This window comes from Lontra canadensis, unplaced genomic scaffold, assembly GCF_010015895.1.
Source record: "Lontra canadensis isolate GAN:19392208 unplaced genomic scaffold, GSC_riverotter_1.0 scaffold3, whole genome shotgun sequence".
NCBI classification, from domain to species: Eukaryota; Metazoa; Chordata; class Mammalia; order Carnivora; family Mustelidae; genus Lontra; species Lontra canadensis.
The window spans coordinates 46593308-46610063 of NW_022630997.1; the positions used below are offsets into that span (position 1 = coordinate 46593308).

The 16756-nt window shown below is 41.5% G+C and overlaps 1 protein-coding gene across 4 annotated transcripts in view; it reads left to right on the plus strand.

The window, feature by feature from the left end:
* Positions 1 to 6163: 6163 nt before the first annotated feature.
* DNA2 (DNA replication helicase/nuclease 2) overlaps positions 6164 to 16756 on the plus strand; it is a 50042-nt gene continuing 39449 nt past the window's right edge. For 3 of the 4 annotated variants that reach the window (XM_032841718.1, XM_032841727.1, XM_032841745.1), the window contains exons 1-4: positions 6164 to 6297; positions 7887 to 8069; positions 8935 to 9118; positions 12009 to 12154. In XM_032841718.1, coding sequence (XP_032697609.1) covers positions 6227 to 6297; positions 7887 to 8069; positions 8935 to 9118; positions 12009 to 12154 — 584 coding nt within the window. In that variant the 5' untranslated portion in view covers positions 6164 to 6226. Of the gene's footprint in view, positions 6298 to 6949; positions 7104 to 7886; positions 8070 to 8934; positions 9119 to 12008; positions 12155 to 16756 lie in introns of those variants that run through there. The other variant, XM_032841736.1, reaches the window with a different exon arrangement.

Genomic DNA, 16756 nt, shown 5'->3' on the forward strand with positions numbered 1-16756 from the left:
AAAAAAAAATCTTTAGGGGCACCTGGGTGGCGCAGTCAGTTAGGCATCTGACTGTTGGTTTTGGCTCAGGTTGTGATCTCAGGGTCATGAGATCCAGCCCGGCATTGTGCTCCATGCTTAGCTTCGAGTCAGCTTAAGGATTCTCTCTCCCTCTCTCTGCCCCACAAACTCATGCGCTCGCTCTCTCTCTCTCTCTCTCTCTCTCGCAAATAAATAAATAAATCTTAAAATAACAAAACAAACCAAAAACCCTTTAACGTACCTGGGTAGCTCAATCAGTACAGCATGTGACTCTCGATCTTGGGGTTTTAAGTTCAAACCCCATTTGGGGTATAGAGATTACTTTAAAAAAAATCTTCAAAAAATAATAAAATCTGTAAGTTAAAAAAGGAACACAAGAAAAAAACTATTTTTTAAGAGATTTTATTTATTTATTTGACACAGAGATCACAAGTAGGCAGAGAGGCAGACAAAGAGAGAGGAGGAAGCAGGCTCCCTGCTGAGCAGAGAGCCTGATGCGGGGTTAGATCCCAGGACCTCTGGACCATGACCTGAGCAGAAGGCAGAGGCGCCCCAACAATTTAATTTATAATAGCATCAAAAGTATAAAACATTTCAACTTAGAAAAAGATGTGCAAGAGCTCTACACTGACAATTACAAAATGTTGCTAAGAGACATTAAGGATCTGTATAAATGGAGAGATAACCCATGTTTATGAATCAGAAGACTATAGTGTAAAGAAATTAATTTTTCCAAGTTGATATATAGATCAAATGCAATCTCAATCATAATTCTGTAGGCTCTTTCTATTATTATTATTATTTTTTTTTAAGATTTTGTGTATTTATTTGAGAGAGAGTGAGACAGAGATAGAGCATGAGCAGGGAGGAGAGGGAGAAGCAGGCTCTCTGGTGAGTAGGGAGCCCCAGGTGGGACTCAATCCCAGGACCCTAGGATCAAGACCTGAGTGGCAGATGTTTAACTGACTGAGCCACCCAGGTCCCAGTCCCCCAGCCCTCCGAAGGCTCTTTTCTAGAAACTTACAATCTGATTCTAAAATCTGTATAGAAACTCAAATATCTAGAATACCCAAAACAATCTTTTTTAAGATTTTTTAAGATTTAAGAACAAAGGCCTCACCACCTGACCATATGACTTACTATAAAACTGTAGTAATTATAACATTGAGGGACTGGCATAACGATCAACAAACATCAGAAGAACAGAGTAGAGAGCCCAGAAACAGACCTGTACTTAAAGGGTCATTTGACGTTTTAAGGGTGCCAAAGCAATCCAATGGGGAAGGAAAGCCTTTTCAACAAGTGCTGCTGGAAAAACTGGGTATGCGCACAGTGGGTGAGGGAGATTCAATCTCTACCTTGTACCACACACACAAATTAATTTGAGATGGATTATGGACCAAAATGAAAAATAGAGCAATCAAGTTTCAAGAAGAAAACAGGAGAATATCTTCATTGCTTAGGGGTTAGAAAAGACTCCTTAGGCCACAGGCAGCAAAAAGCATGGAAGAAATATGGACAAATTAGACTTCAGAAAGACTTAAACTTCTCTATAAAGATCTTGTTAAGAAGATGAATAAGTGGGGTGCTTGGCTGGCTCAGTCAGAATAGCATGTGACTCTTAATCTGGGGGTTGTAAGTTTGAGCCCCACATTGGGTGTAGAGATTACTTAAAAATAAAATCTTTAAAAAAAATTGATGAATAAGCATGGCACAGACTGGGAGAAAATCCTTGCAAACTTATCCAACATAAGTCTTGTATCTGGAATATAAAGAATCTCTGTAACTTAATAATAAAAGAACAATGCAATTTTATTTTAACTTTTTGAATTTTTAAAAAAGATTTTATTTATTTATTTATTTATGTATTTGACAGAGAAAGAGAGAGAGACTGTGAAAGAGGGAACACAAGCAAGGGGAGCTGGAAAGGGAGAAGCAGGCTTCCAGCTGAGCAGGGAACCCGGTGTGGGGCTGGATCCCAGCACCCTGGGATCATGACCTGGGCTGAAGGCAGAGGCTTAACGACTCAACCACCCAGGCACCCCTATTTTAACTTTTAAAAAAGATTTTATTTTCAAGTAATCTCTCTACCCAACATGAGACTTGAACTCACAACCATGAGATCAAGAGTCCCATGCTCTACTGAGTGAGCTAGCTAGGCACCCCAAGAACAATGCAATTAAAAAAAAAATAGGTAAAGAATTTGAACAGACATATTATATTGAAAGGTATAGAAATGACTAAATGTGCCAGATAGAAAATAGTGTGTATCATATGATTCCATTTATGTGGAGTTCTAGAGTAGACAGTTCTAATCTCTAGTGGAAAACAAAGAACAAAAACAGACTAGTGGTTACCTCTCTAGCAGGGATGGATGTAGGAATTGCTTGAAAAAGGGCATGAGAGAAGTTTCTAGAGTGATGATAACACATTCTTTGTTTAGTAGGGGTTTGAATTAAACTCATTTGTCAAAATTCATCAACTGGTACACCTAAGATCTGTGCATTTTTAAAATGTAAACTTTAAATCTTTACATATAAAACATTAAATTAAAAATTTTTTTTAAATATTGGGAAAAGGGACTGAATTGCAGAGAGACAAGTGTGGAAACACATTTAAGAGTGTGCTGAAATTTTTTAGGATAGAGATAATGATTGGGTAGTGACCTTGGAGACAGAAAGGCATGAAGAGATTTAAGAAAGTTTTAAAGGCTGAATCTATGGGTCTGCCTAGGGATTGAATGTGGGTGGTAACAGAAGGCAATCAGGAGAACTTCTGGGTTTCTGGCCTTATATTCTGGGTAGATAGTGCTATTACTGGGAAGAATAATAGGTCTGTCGAGAAAATTAAAAATTCGATTTTGGCCACGTTATAATGAAAGACTTCCCCTCCACCCCTAAATATTTCAAAGTGTAGCTATCAAGTATGTAGTTGGATTTTTGAATTCAGAGGAAAAGCCCAGTCGATACATATGAATTTGAGAATTGGCAGGATAGAGATGGTATTTAAAGCCATGAGCATAGATGAAATAACCTAGGGAGCTGGTCGATAGAGAAGTTTGTCCAGAACTGACCTCTGAGAATTTTCAGTGTTTAGAGATTGGGCAGAAAATGAAGAGATAGTAAAGGAGACTGAGGAGGGCCTGTGAGGCTGGAGGAAAACCAGCTGAATGTGGCATCACAGAGAGAAAATCTGTATCTATTTCAGGCGAGCTTTTTCCATTTTTTTCAAGAAGTTTCTCATAATTTTTGTATGAATTAACATAAATGTAAAAGACAACTTTTTGTTTATTTATTTATTTAAAAGATTTTATTTATTTATTTGACAGGGATCACAAGTAGGCAGAGAGGTAGGCAGAGAGGGAGGAGGAAGCAGGCTCTCTGCTGAGCAGAGAGCCCGATGCAGGGCTTGATCCTAGGACTCCGGGATCATGGCCTGAGATGAAGGCAGAGGCTTTAACCCACTGAGCCACGCAGGCGCCCCTGTTTACTTATTTTTTAAGAGATTTTTTTTTTTTTTTGTCAGAGAGAGAGACAGACAGAGTTCAACCAGGGGGAGCAGCAGACAGAGGGAGAAGCAAGCTACCAGATGAGCAAGGAGTCCAATTTGTTACTGAATTCCAGGACCCTGGGATCATGACCTGAGCTAAAGGTAGAGGCTTAAGGGCTGAGCCACCCAGGCATCCTTAAACAACTTTTTTTAAAAGTCTTTTTTTTTTTTTTTTTAAGATTTACTTGTTTTAGAGAGAGTGTGAGCACTTGCGCAAGCTGGGGAGGGGGAGAAGGAGAGAAGCAGACTCTTCTTCCCTGAGTGCTGGGTCCCAGGACCCTGAGATCATGATGTGAGCCAAAATCAAGAGTTGGTCACTCAACTGCCTGAGTCACCCAGGCGCCTGCTCCAAAAGATAACTTTTGATAAAGATTATTTTAAAATTGGATGATGGGGGATACCTGGGTGGCTCAGTTGGTTAAGCATCTGCCTTGTGCTTGGGACATAATCCCAGGGTCCTGGGATCAAGTCCCATATCAAGCTCCTTGCTCAGCGGGGAACCTGCTTCTCCCACTGTCTGCTGCTCCCCCTGCTTGTGCGCTCTCTCTCTCTCTGTCAATTAATAAAAATCTTTAAAAATAATAATAAATAAATAAAATTGGATGATGGGGGCACCTGTCTGGCTCAGTCAAACAAGCATGTGAATCTTGACATTGGAGTTATGAGTTTGAGACTCATGCTGGGTTTAGAGATTACTTTAAAAATAAAATCTTCTGGGAAGGGTGTTGGGAGGCATGGGGTGGCTGGGTAGTAGACATTGGAGGGTATGAGAAAAAAATAATTAAACAAAGTCTTCTAAAAATTATTATTACTTTTAGAAGATTTTATTTATTTACTCGAGAGAGAGCAAGAGCCAGAGAGAGAGCATGAGCGGGGTGAAGGGCAGAGGGAGAAGCAGAATCCCTGGTGGCAGGGAGCCCGTTTTAGGGCCTGATTCCGGGACTCCAGGATCATGACTTGAGCTGAAAGCAGACTCTTAACCGACTGAGCCACTGAGGTGCCCCAAAATCTTAAAAAACTGTGATAAAGTAAAATTGGATGATAGCTTTATGAGGTGATTATTTTATTATTTTTAACGCATTTAATTCAGAAATATTCCCTAGTATATTATTTTTTTGAAGATTTTTTTGGGGGGGAAAGCCTGGGTGGCTCAGTAGGTTAAGCCTCTGCAGGGAGAAGCAGGGAGCCAGCTTTTCCCTCTGTCTTCTGTTCCCCCTACTTACACTCTGACAAATAAATAAATAAAACCCTTTAAAAAATTTTTTAAAAAGGATTTTATTTATTTGAGAGAGAGTGAGAGAGAACAAGTAGGCAGAGAGGCAGGCAGAGGGAGAGGAGAAGCAGCTCTGCTGAGCAAGGAGCCCTGATCCAGGGCTCCATCCCAGGACCCCGGGACCATGACCCCAGCCTAAAGCAGAGGCTTAACGGACTGAGCCACCCAAATGCCCCTTAAAAACTTCAAAATTAAACTAATATCTAAACCCAATGATGTCATAGCTGAAGAAGCAATGCCCTTGAGAAGGAGTACAAGTAGGGTGGTTCATTGATCAGTATGGACTTTGTCTACTGTTGAAAAAAGTGGAAATAGGTTATAAGGCAAGTACAGATATTAGTACTTTTATAGATTTAGTTGTGGCTTGATGAGGAAGTTCTTATCTGACAGCTTCTATTTTCTCAATGAGTTTTCCACAAAAAAAAAAAAAAAAAAAAAAAAAAAAAGGAGGAGGGGCTCCTGGGTGGTCTTGAGATTCAGCCCCACCTGGGGTGCCCGTATCTCTTATTCTCTCTCGGCTCCTCCCCCTGCTCATGCTCCGGGTGCGCTCTTTCTCCTTTTAAAATAAATCAATCTTAAAACAAAACAGGGGCGCCTGGGTGGCCGAGTGGGTTAAGCCTCTGCCTTCAGCTCAGGTCATGATCTCAGGGTCCAGGAATGGAGTCCCGCATTGGGCTCTTTGCTAGGCAGGGAGCCTTCTACCCCCCCGCCCCGCCTGCCTCTCTGCCTACTTGTGATCTCTGTCAAATAAATAAATAAATAAATAAAATCTTTAAAAAACAAAACAAAACAAAAACAACAAAGGCAGGGGCACCTGGGTGGCCCACTCAGGTCAAGATCCCAGGCTCCTGAGATCCAGCTTGCCTGGGGCTCCCTACTCAGCCGGGAGTCGGCTTCTCCCTGCCCTCTTCCCCCACTCCCCATCCCCAACCCCCCGCCCCCGTGCTCGCTCTCTCTAAAAACAAAAAAAAAAAAAAAAAAGAGGGGAGGTTGTTTCCCCCCAAATTGGAAAATTTTGCAAGCTAACAAGGGAGGGCAGGGTTTGGGCAATTGATTTTAAGAGTGAGTTGTGCAAGGATTGGCGTGTCTAAGAGAAAGAGCGGGAGCACTTAGTCTGGGCCAGCTTAGGAGACTCCTTGTCTACGAAAGCCGAAAGCAAGGGAGTAAAGACTTTGTTCAGACTACCGCCACCGGGTGGTGGGCTCCGCGTGGAAACGCCAGGCCCGGAGGGGGGCTCTTTCGCGCAGGTCCCTTGGGGGGGGGGGCCCACAGCGGGAAGGCGCATGCGCACGGCGCCTCCCAAACTCGCGCTTCTTTTTGTCTTCGGAGCTGCTGGGTTTTTCTGATTTTACCTGGCGACAGTTTGCATTTTCCGCCCTTGCCATGGCGCAACTGGAAGAACTGGAGCTGCTGAAGAAGAGTCTCCGGGAAGAGGCTGAGCCGCCGGCGGAGCGGTGAGCGGAGCGGAGGGAGGGTCTGGGAGCCCGGCGGGAGATTTGAAAGGAAGGAGCGGGAGAGGCCGCAGCCGCGCCTCGGAGGAGCGGGGCTCGGGGTTAGGGGACCCCACTCGGGGCTCCCGACGAGTTTGCAAAGGTGGGATCCGCTTCGTAGTGTTCTCTTCGGGGCCACGCTCGGGCCAGAGCCCAGAGACGGCTCCCTTAACGGTTCATTTCTTTCTCTAGATATCACTTACCCGAATTCGGGGAGTGCCAGGCACCTTAAACGCCCTCATAAAGGGAAGTTGCAACTGTAGATGCTTTCCTCTATGTTTAAGTCGGGGAAACTTGCTCCAGGAGAGCTCTCTACCCTCAACTTGGACTAGTCAGGACAACTCACCCGTAATCATGGTGTGGAATTATTTTCAGTTAATAATGATACTAATTATTGTTGACGGATCTTTGCATTTTGGGTTTTGATCTGCATTATCCTTTCCGAAATCCTTAAGGCGTCCCAGCTGACCCCGGAAATTCATGGCTTGAGGCGTCTTGTAGGTGAATGAGGCGATTACAGAGTAAGAGAGCCGAGGGTTGGGTGTTATATAGAGGCAATGACGTTGGACTCAGTTGTGCTGTCACTGACAAAGACTGCAGTCAAACTGGAAAGACTAACGAGGGACTTAGTGTTTTCTATAACGATTAGAGAATTCTGCAGTTTTCAGGAGGCTTAAGGATTAATGGATAAAAGTGTTGTGAAGTTGACCTGCCCGTTATAAATAAGAAATGTGTGAGTTACTCCGTGAAGGAATGAGCTAACATGACAGGTATTAAGCTTGCTTTTCTCTGCGAGGTAGGGGCTAGTTGTTTCTCACTGAAATTTTATAGAAGGATTTTCTTCATGAAATAGTAGTTTGGAGTAGTGATTTCTAAGTAGGCCTAAAGGTTAATGGAATACTGTGGCTCACAGTAGGACATCAACAAACCACCCACACTATGCTTTTCCCTGACAAATATCCCTTTCATTTACAAAAAGGATAGTGTCCAAGTCATTTCCTTTTGCTAGTACTTTGGTAAGGTTTGCACCAGTGGTAGGAATTTGTTATTTAATATTTTTCCATTTATCCTTGATTTTCGTGATTATGGATGTCCCAGAGAGCTCCTCCTAAGAACTAAGAGTGTGTTTGGAAAAATCCATATCATAAGCATGTTTTAAGTGGCATTATGTCTGGGAAGTTTTTTAAAATTTTTTTTAAAGTTTTTTTATTTATTTAATGGAGAGAGAGATCACAAGTAGGCAGAGGCAGGCAGAGGTGGGGTGGGAAGCAGGCTCCCTGCTGAGCAGAGAGCCCAGGACCCTGAGATCCTGACCTGAGCTGAAGGCAGAGGCCCAACACTCTGAGCCACCCAGGCGCCCCATGTCTGGGAAGTTTTTTAATAGGAATTCTGCTATGCCCTTAGTCTCTTAATTTTTACCTATTTAGCTAATGATCATTGTGATAAGCTTTCTACAAGAAGCAAACCTAGAAAATTGAGAAGGTTGGTTTGTAGATAAAGGAAATTGGATGACTTATTTCATATTATAGTAGTTTTGTTTGTATATGTTTCAGATTTCAGAAGAAGGTGGAAGCTTCCATTTCTAAAATGGTTCTGAATGGAGGAATGGATAACCGGTACCTGGTGTTAGCAGTCAATATTGTACAGAATGAAGAAGGAACCCATGAAAAACACCTAATCATTACTGCTTCCCAGTCACTAGAAAATAAAGAACTGTGTATCCTTAGGAATGACTGGTAATTTTCGTGTTACTTTGAGCACTGATCTGGCTTAAGGGGACCATCTTAAAACTCATCACATTGGCTTGTGTGGATGTTGCTATAATTTAATCGTTAATAAAGGGAATAGATATGAACCTGAATTAATTTCTTGTAGAAATTGTGCTTGTTACCCCAGCATCTCAAACTCCTTATTCTGAAACTTGGTTTTTATTGTCATTTGAAAATTTATTACAAAGGTCCTTATTAAGCGACTACTTCTAAAATTTCCCAGTACTTTTTGTCTTAAGATTGCAGCTTTTCACTAAGAGCAAAATTAATTACAGTATTAGAACATTCTTAAACCCTAGATTTCTCTACTCAAGCAAAGTATGGTTTGTGAGGGGTGAAGGGGAGATGCAGAGAAAGTGGAGGTCTAATTTTGTCTATTTAGGCTTTTTGTCCAGATAAAAATGATAAATATTTTATGCTTAACACATTGGGTTTGGCTTCATGCCTTAAGACTTACAGAAACTAGTTACGCTAGAAGTTTTAGGAATGAGAGAATTATTATTGAAACAATCTAATCCATAATTGGAGCAATGTATTAACACTATTAAAGATTTGGTAGCTTTTGCGTTGGATGATGCTAACATTAAGCAGTTTTCCTTTTTGGTATTTCAGGAAGACCCCTGAGTATTCTCAGGTATATTTCAAAGGTAGAAAGGAGCAGAGTGACTAGGAGTTGATTCAAAAGACTACATCCTAGTGTTAGATTTTTTTGAAAGACCCAAAAGTTTACAGATACCGTTCCTTTAGATAAAATATTCGTTTACTTTTTGAGGCTTCTTTAATATGTTTAAATGTAGGAATCTAAACTATGTATACTATGCTTTATTTGTAGGTGCTCTGTACCATTGGAGCCAGGGGACATCATTCATTTGGAGGGAGACTGCTTATCTGATACTTGGATAATAGATGAAGATTTTGGATATTTGATTCTATATCCAGACATGCTGATTTCTGGCACAAGCATAGCCAGTAGTATTCGGTGTATGAGAAGAGCTGTCCTGAGTGAAACTTTTAGGGTGAATAATATTAACAGCGGGTGTTTCTATGGGTATTAGAGTTACAGAGCACTTTCACACTTTCAAAAAAAATTCTTTTTTAAATTTATTGACAGAGAGAAAGAGAACACACAAGCAGAGGGAGTGGCATGCAGAGGAAGAGGGAGAAACAGGTTCCCCACTGAGCAGGGAGCCTGATGGGCTCAGTCCCAGGACCCTGGGATCATGACCTAAACCAATGGCAGACGCTTAACTGACTGAGCCAGCCAGGCGCCTGATAACACTTTTTCTTTTTTTTTTAAGTAAACTCCCATGTGTCCATTTTGTTGTTCCCAAACATTCTGTTATTTTGCAAGTAAATGAAAGTTGAAGATCTTTAAAATATAAATATAATATCTTTATCATACATAATATAAAGAATCGTAATTCCTTAAATTAATGCTCAATTTTCTGTAATGTCTTTTTATTATTTTTTATTTTTATTATTATTGTTTAGAGAGAAAGGGAGTGCTTGTGCGGTTCGGGGGGTGGGGAGAAAGGGAGAGAGAATCTCAGGCAGGCTCTGTGCTCAGTGCCAAGCCAGACACACTCCATCTTACAACCCTGAGATCATCATTTGAGCTGAAGTCAAAAGTTGGATGCTTAACCGACTGAGCTACCCAGGCGCTCCTGTAATGTGTTTTATTGAAAATATCTTTTTAGGGGGACCTGGGTGGTTCAGTGGCTTAAGCGTCTGCCTTCAGTTCAGGTCATGATACTGAGGTCTGGGATCGAGCCCTGAATTGGGCTCTCTGCTTGGTGGGGAGTCAGCTTCTCTCTCTCCCTCTGCCCCTCCCCCTTGCTCATACTCTCTCTCTTGCTTGTGCTCTCTCTCTCTCTCAAATAATAAAAGCTTTAAAATTTTTGTCAGAGGGAGAGAGAGAACACAAGCAGGGGGAGTGGCAGGCAGAGGGAGAGGGAGAAGCAGGATCCCTGCTGAGCAGGGAGCCTGATGCAGACCTATCCCAGGAGCCTGGGAGCATGACCAGAGCTGAAGGCAGGTGCTTAACTGACTGAGTCACCCAAGCGCCCCAGGAAAATATCTTTTTATTCAGTTGTTTTCTTAGAATCAGTCAGAATCCAAATAAGATCTTTTTCTTTTTCTTCTTTTTTTTTAAAGATTTTATTTATTTTATTATTTTTTAAAGATTTAATTTATTTGAGAGAGAGAGAGAGCACATGGGAGGGAGAGACAATCTGAAGCAGACTCTGTACTGAGTGCAGAGGGCCCTTTGCAGGGCTTGATCACATGACTGTGAGAGCATGACCTGAGCAGATACCAAGGGTCAGATGCTTAACCCACTGAGCCACCCAGGCGCCCCAAGATTTTATTTTTTTTAAGTAGTCTCTAATCCCAACATGGAGCTTGAAACTACAAACCCAAGATCAAGATTTGCATGCTTCTCTGACTGAGCCAGCCAGGTTCTTCCAAAAAAAATTTTTTTGCATTATGTTTGGTTGGTACGTATCCTAAGTTTCTTTTAATCTATATTAGTTTTACCTTATACTTACCCTCTTTGCTTCAGTGCCATTTGTTAAAGAACCTGGGTTTTATTTGTTAAAGAATTTCTTTTCAGGGTATTTCTTAAATTATACAATTTATATGTATATAGAAATCCAAAAATACAGCTGAGCAAAAAGAAAAAAAAGAGAAGGAAGAATCCCTAAATAGACATTTTCTAATAGTCTTAGTTGTCAATTAATTATAGTTTTAAAAAATCAGCTTTGTATTTTCATTTGTGGGTAGGGGGAACTATCAACTTGTCTTTTAACTACATTTTATAAGTTAGCCCTGAATATTTTTTAATTCTTAAAAACTTTATTTTAAGTACTTTAAGACTCACAAAGAACTTGCATAAATAGTACAGGGAGTCCTCTGTAAATTAATTTTTAAGATTTCTGAAGCATGTCTTGGTGGCTTTATTATATCTTTAAGAGGAAGGTCTAGGCTAAGAATAGAGTTAATTGAGAAATATGCTGTCTTTTTTTAAAATACTGTTTCTTTTTGAGTGGAGGGAACATTTTTGACAAGTTCCCTTGTCAAAAATCTTTGTTGTAAGTTTGAAGTTTATGTTTGTTTGTTTTAAGATTTTATTTATTTGACAGAGAGAGACACAGAGAGAGAGGGAACACAAGCAGGGGGAGTGGGAGAGGGAGAAGCAGACTCCCTGCTGAGCAGAGAGCCTGATGCAGGGCTCAATCCCAGGACCTGGGAATCATGACCCAACCTGAAGGCAGACGCTTAAGGACTGAGACATCGAGGCGCCCTGAAGTTTATGTTTGATAATATCTTTTACTTACATGAATTTACGAGCTATGGCTGCATTGGGTTTTATTTGAGTAGATTATAAAGTAAAATTAGAAAATAAAATGTTAAGCATTTGAGAACACATTGAAATTTTTCATATAGCTTATTTTTAATATTTTCAAAATGGAAATCACTGATTAAAAAAGAACATGCTTGTAAACTCAAGTAATTCTGAATAGGAGAAAGTAAAAGTTGGGTGCCTGGGTGGCTCAGTCAGTTGAGTGTCTGCTTTTGGCTCAGGTCATGATCTCAGGGTCCTGGGATCCAGCCCTGCATTGGGCTCCCTGCTCATGGGGAGCCTGCTTCTCCCTCTCCCTCTCCCCCTGCTTGTGCACTCTCTTCTCTCTCAAATGAATAAATTAAAAAAAAAAACAAAACTTAAAAAAAAAAGAAGTGAAAGTCATCTATAATTTTACTCACTAGAAAAAAGTTATTTAATATTTTGACCTTTGTCTCACCTGTGCACTTTGGCTGTGGTGGTTTAATAGGATAGGTAATAAATATGGGATCGTGTCTGTTAATATGTTTTGAAATAAAATGTATGATTTTTTTTTTTTTAAATAGAGCTCTGATCCAGCCACGCGCCAAATGCTGATTGGTACGGTTCTTCATGAAGTATTTCAAAAAGCAATAAGCAATAGCTTTGCCCCAGAAAAGCTACAAGAATTTGCTTTTCAAACTGTTCAAGAAATAAGGCATCTCAAGGAAATGTAAGTAGTTACAACATGTGCTATAGGTACTATTTTATTATAGAGAATTCTCTCCTGGAATCCATAAGGTATTTCATTATTAGACTATTAAATATAAATCAGAATAATACTAGAATGCAAATTCAGGGTTGTAGTACCCCACTGCAGTTCTGTGAAGAGCTTCTGAAATTGCAGAATAGAAACTCTTGAGCTAAAAATATCTGTACACGTGCACAATAGACTCCAGCTGCTCTCCAAGGGTGTGAAAAACATTTTGCTTTATTTCTAGAAATGTGACATACTATAAATTGTATGGGTTTGGGAGTCAGATGGACCTAGTTTTAAATTTTAGCTTTGCCAGTTTTAGGTTTGAACAGGTTACCTAAAGATTTTGAAAAAGGCGGTAATACCTATTTTGCAAAATTTTTATGACAGTGGAGAGAATATACGTAAACCCACAAATGGCTAATCGTTGACATTTTATGAGTGACTACATGCAGAGAGGTTGGCGTATTCTGCTATTTCTTTGTGACTCTTATGGCAAACCGTGTTTTTTCACAGAATTATTTTTATTAGGGGTAATTTTGATTTCCAGACTAGTTGACGTAAACCTTTTCCCAGATGTAATTCTCTTTCCCAGTTTATTTATTTATTTAAAAAAAGATTTATTTATTTGTTTATTTATTTGACAGAGAAAGAGAGATCACAAGTAGGCAGAGAGGCAGACAGAGAGAGAGGGGGGAAGCAGGCTCCCCGCTGAACAGAGAGCCTGATGCGGGGCTCGATCCCAGGACTCTTGGATCATGACCTGAGCCGAAGGCAGAGGCTTTAACCCATTGAGCCACCCAGGCGTCCCTGGAACTGCGGTCCTTTGAAGGGAGGATCTGCTTTCAAGGTGATAACAGTCATGGCTGTTGTCATGAGGCTTCAGTTTCTTGCCATGTGAGTCTCCTACAGCACAGCAGCTGCTATTTCAGATTAAAGGGTCTAAGAAAGTGTGCAAGCAGGAAGCTGTAGTGACCCCCCTTTTTTAAAGTAAACTCTACCCCACGTGTGGGGTGAAAACTCACCACACCAAGATCAAGAGTTACATGCTCTACTGACTAAGCCAGTCAGCCGTCCCATCAAGAGAAAACTTTTTTTTTTTTTTAAGATTTTGTTTATTTAGGGGCGCCTGGGTGGCTCAGTGGGTTAAAGCCTCTGCCTTCGGCTCAGGTCATGATCCCGGGGTCCTGGGATCGAGCCCCGCGTCTGGCTCTCTGCTCAGCAGGGAGCCTGCCTCCCCCCCCCCCCCGCTGCCTGCCTCTCTGCCTACTTGTGATCTCTGTCTGTCAAATAAATAAATAAAATCTTTAAAAAAAAAAAAAGATTTTGTTTATTTATTTGACAGAGCGAGACGCAACGAGAGAGGGAACACAAGCAGGAGGAGTGGGAGAGGAAGAAGCAGGCTTTCCGCTGAGCAGGGAGCCAGATGCTGTCGGACCCCAGGACTCTGGGATCACAACCTGAGCCAAAGGCAGACATTTACTGACTGAGCCACCCAGGCACCCCAAGAGAAAATTTTTTTAAAATTCCCAGACCCTAAAACAACAGGTTGAAAGTTCTTTTCTACCCTCTCATAGGTCCTTCTACCTTATTATAGATCTTAGAACAGATTTTTAAAGATTTATTTATTTGTCAGAGAGAATGAGCACAAGTAGGGAAGCTACAGGCAGACGTAGAGGAAGAATCAGCTTCTCCGCTTAGCAAGGAGCCTGATGTGGGACTGTGTCCTAGGACCCTGGGATCATGACCTGAGTCAAAGACAGCTGCTTAACCGACTGAGACATTTAGACGTCACTTTTTTTTGTTTTTTTGTTTTTAAATACAGGTTTCAGTGTGGAGCCCAGCATGGGGCTTAAACTCACAGACCTGAGGTCAAGGACTGAGCTGGGATCAAGGGTTGGATGCTTTTTTCTTTTTTTTTTAAGATTTTATTTATCCATTTGATAGAAGGCACAGCGAGCGAGAGAGGGAACACAAGCAGGGGGAGTGGGAGAGGGAGAAGCAGGCTTCCTGCTGAGCAGGGAGCCCGATGCAGGGCTCTATCCCAAGACCTTGGGATCATGACCTGAGCCGAAGGCAGACGCTTAATGACTGAGCCACCCAGGCGCCCCAAGAGTTGGATGCTTAACCCACTTAGCCCTCCAGGTGCCCCCAGATTTTTATCTTCTGTGCTTTACCTTCTTGTTAATACCTATAAAAGTCTAGGCTTGGAGATCCTACCTTAAGTATCTTAATAATTTCAGGAAAGACCAGGCGGTTACATGTTGTTTTGCTGTGACTTGGCTAAAATTAAAAAGGGAGAATTTAAATGCAGAAGATGTTAAATAACCAGTATGGACTGGTTTGGAAATTTTAAAGGGTCTACTCTGTAAAAAATAAAACACTGGGAAGAATTTACCTAAGGACATCATGACAATGAAGAATGGTTCCAAAATGGTTGGAGAAAGTTATTTAGGAAAAGATTACCCAAATGTGTAGATGTTTTTTAAAATAATGAATTATTCCTAAAAAGGTTTTAAATTTGTATATACCCTATTATGGGAGTATAAGAGGCTCTCTGGTACAAAGTAAGTCCTTTTTCCCTGCATCCTCCTCGTCAGGTAGTTCCTCTTCCCAAAGGCAACTACTTTTTTTTTTTTTTTAAAGATTTTATTTATTTATTTGACAGAGATCACAAGCAGGCAGAGAGGCAGACAGAGAGAGAGGAGGAAGGCTCCCTGCTGAGCAGAGAGCCCGATGGGGGACTCGATCCCAGGACCCTGAGATCATGACCCGAGCTGAAGGCAGAGGCTTAACCCACTGAGCCACATAGGCGCCCCATGGTTTTGGTTTTTAAGATTTTGTTTATTTGACAGAGAGCAGAAGCAGGGGGAACAGCAGGCAGAGGGAGAAGCAGGCTCCCTGCTGAGCAGGGAGGCTGATGAGGGATCCAATCCCAGGACCCTGGGATTATGACGTGAGCTGAAGGCAGACACTTAACCGACAGAGCCATCCAGTTGCCCCAGAGGCAACCACTGTTACCAGTTTCTTGTATGTAATTTTACAGAGATTTCAAATGTTTATATGTGTGTCTGTATGTGTACATATATATTTTTTGTTAGGTAAATTGTAGAATACTATGTATATTATTGTGCACTTAAAGGTTAAGTGTGGTGATCATTCCTTGGTAGTACTTACTGAGGTTTTTTTTTTTTTTTTTTTTTTTGAGAGAGATCCTGGGTAGGGGGTGGTAGGGGCAGAGGAAGAGGGAGAGGGAAAAACTTAAACAGGCTCTACACCCAGCCCAGTGCCGAGCCAGCTGTCGGGCTTGTTCTCATGACCCCATGGTCATGACCTGAGCTGAAATCAAGAGTCTGACTCCCAACTGGCTGAGCCACTCAGGCACCCCTGAGCTGTCTCAATTTTAATTAATAATGGTGTAATATTTCATTGTATGGATGTACTATAATTTATTTAAGTATCCCCCTGGCATTTCAGTCTTTGCTTTTATTAGCAATAGTGTAAGAAACAACTTTAGGGGCCCCTCGGTGGCCCAGCTGGTTAAGCTTTCAACTCTTGATTTCGGCTTTAAGTCATGATCTCGGAGTTGTGGGATTGAGCCCTGCCTTGGGCTCCGTGCTTAGCGTGGAGTTTGCTTGAGGTTTTCTCTCCCTCTCCCTCTGCCCCTGTCCTCCCTCTCTCGCTCTCTGTCTCTCCAATAAATAAACAAATCTTTAAAAAAAATACCTTTATATATCCCTTATTTCATACCTTTGAGGCATACATCTGGGTTAAATACTTAGAATTGTGGGGCCAGAGAATATATGCCCTTAAAACATTTAAAAAATCTTTTTATTTGGAAATAATTTCAAATTTAGAGCAAAGTTGCAGGATTAGTGCAGACAGCATCCATATACTTTTTATTGGGATTCACCTATTAGATGTGTGTAGATTCTAAGATTAAATAGTATATGCCATGATACGATGGGCTGTATACCATGATGACAATACCTGTAGAACAGGCTGAGCAGGGCTCTGGACAGTCCAGCGTTCCCCATGGGCTCAGGAGGCCCCACTACATTGGGCAGCGCTGGTCTTGCTCACCTTGCCTTCAGGCCTCTCTTCTCCCCACACAGCCGGGTGACTGGAGCCTGGCAGGTGGTGACATTCGATGGCTGTGTCGGGGGTCTTTGTGCTTGGTGTGGCGTCCAGCAGTTAGCCAAGGACTTGGCCAGATTTTAAGCAGCCTTTTGCAAGGATAACCCTTGCCTCTGGTCGTCTGAATATGTGATCATTTGGAGCTTTCTGGTATCAGCAATTGCTCCCCTGAGGAATTTCAGCTTGTCTTGCAGCTTGAGGTTGCTACTGTGCTCAGGAGAAGCAATTTTGGCAGAACTAGGGTTGCTAATATTGTTTTCTCTGCTGAACCAGTTCTTTTGGATGACCGATAGGCCTCTGCTTTCTTCAGTTTTAAGGCTGAATAATATTCCATTGTATGTATACACCACATTTAAAAAAAAGATTTTATTTACTTAATTAATTTATTTGAAACAGAGAGAGAGAGATCACAAGTATGCAGAGAGGCAGGCATAGAGAGAG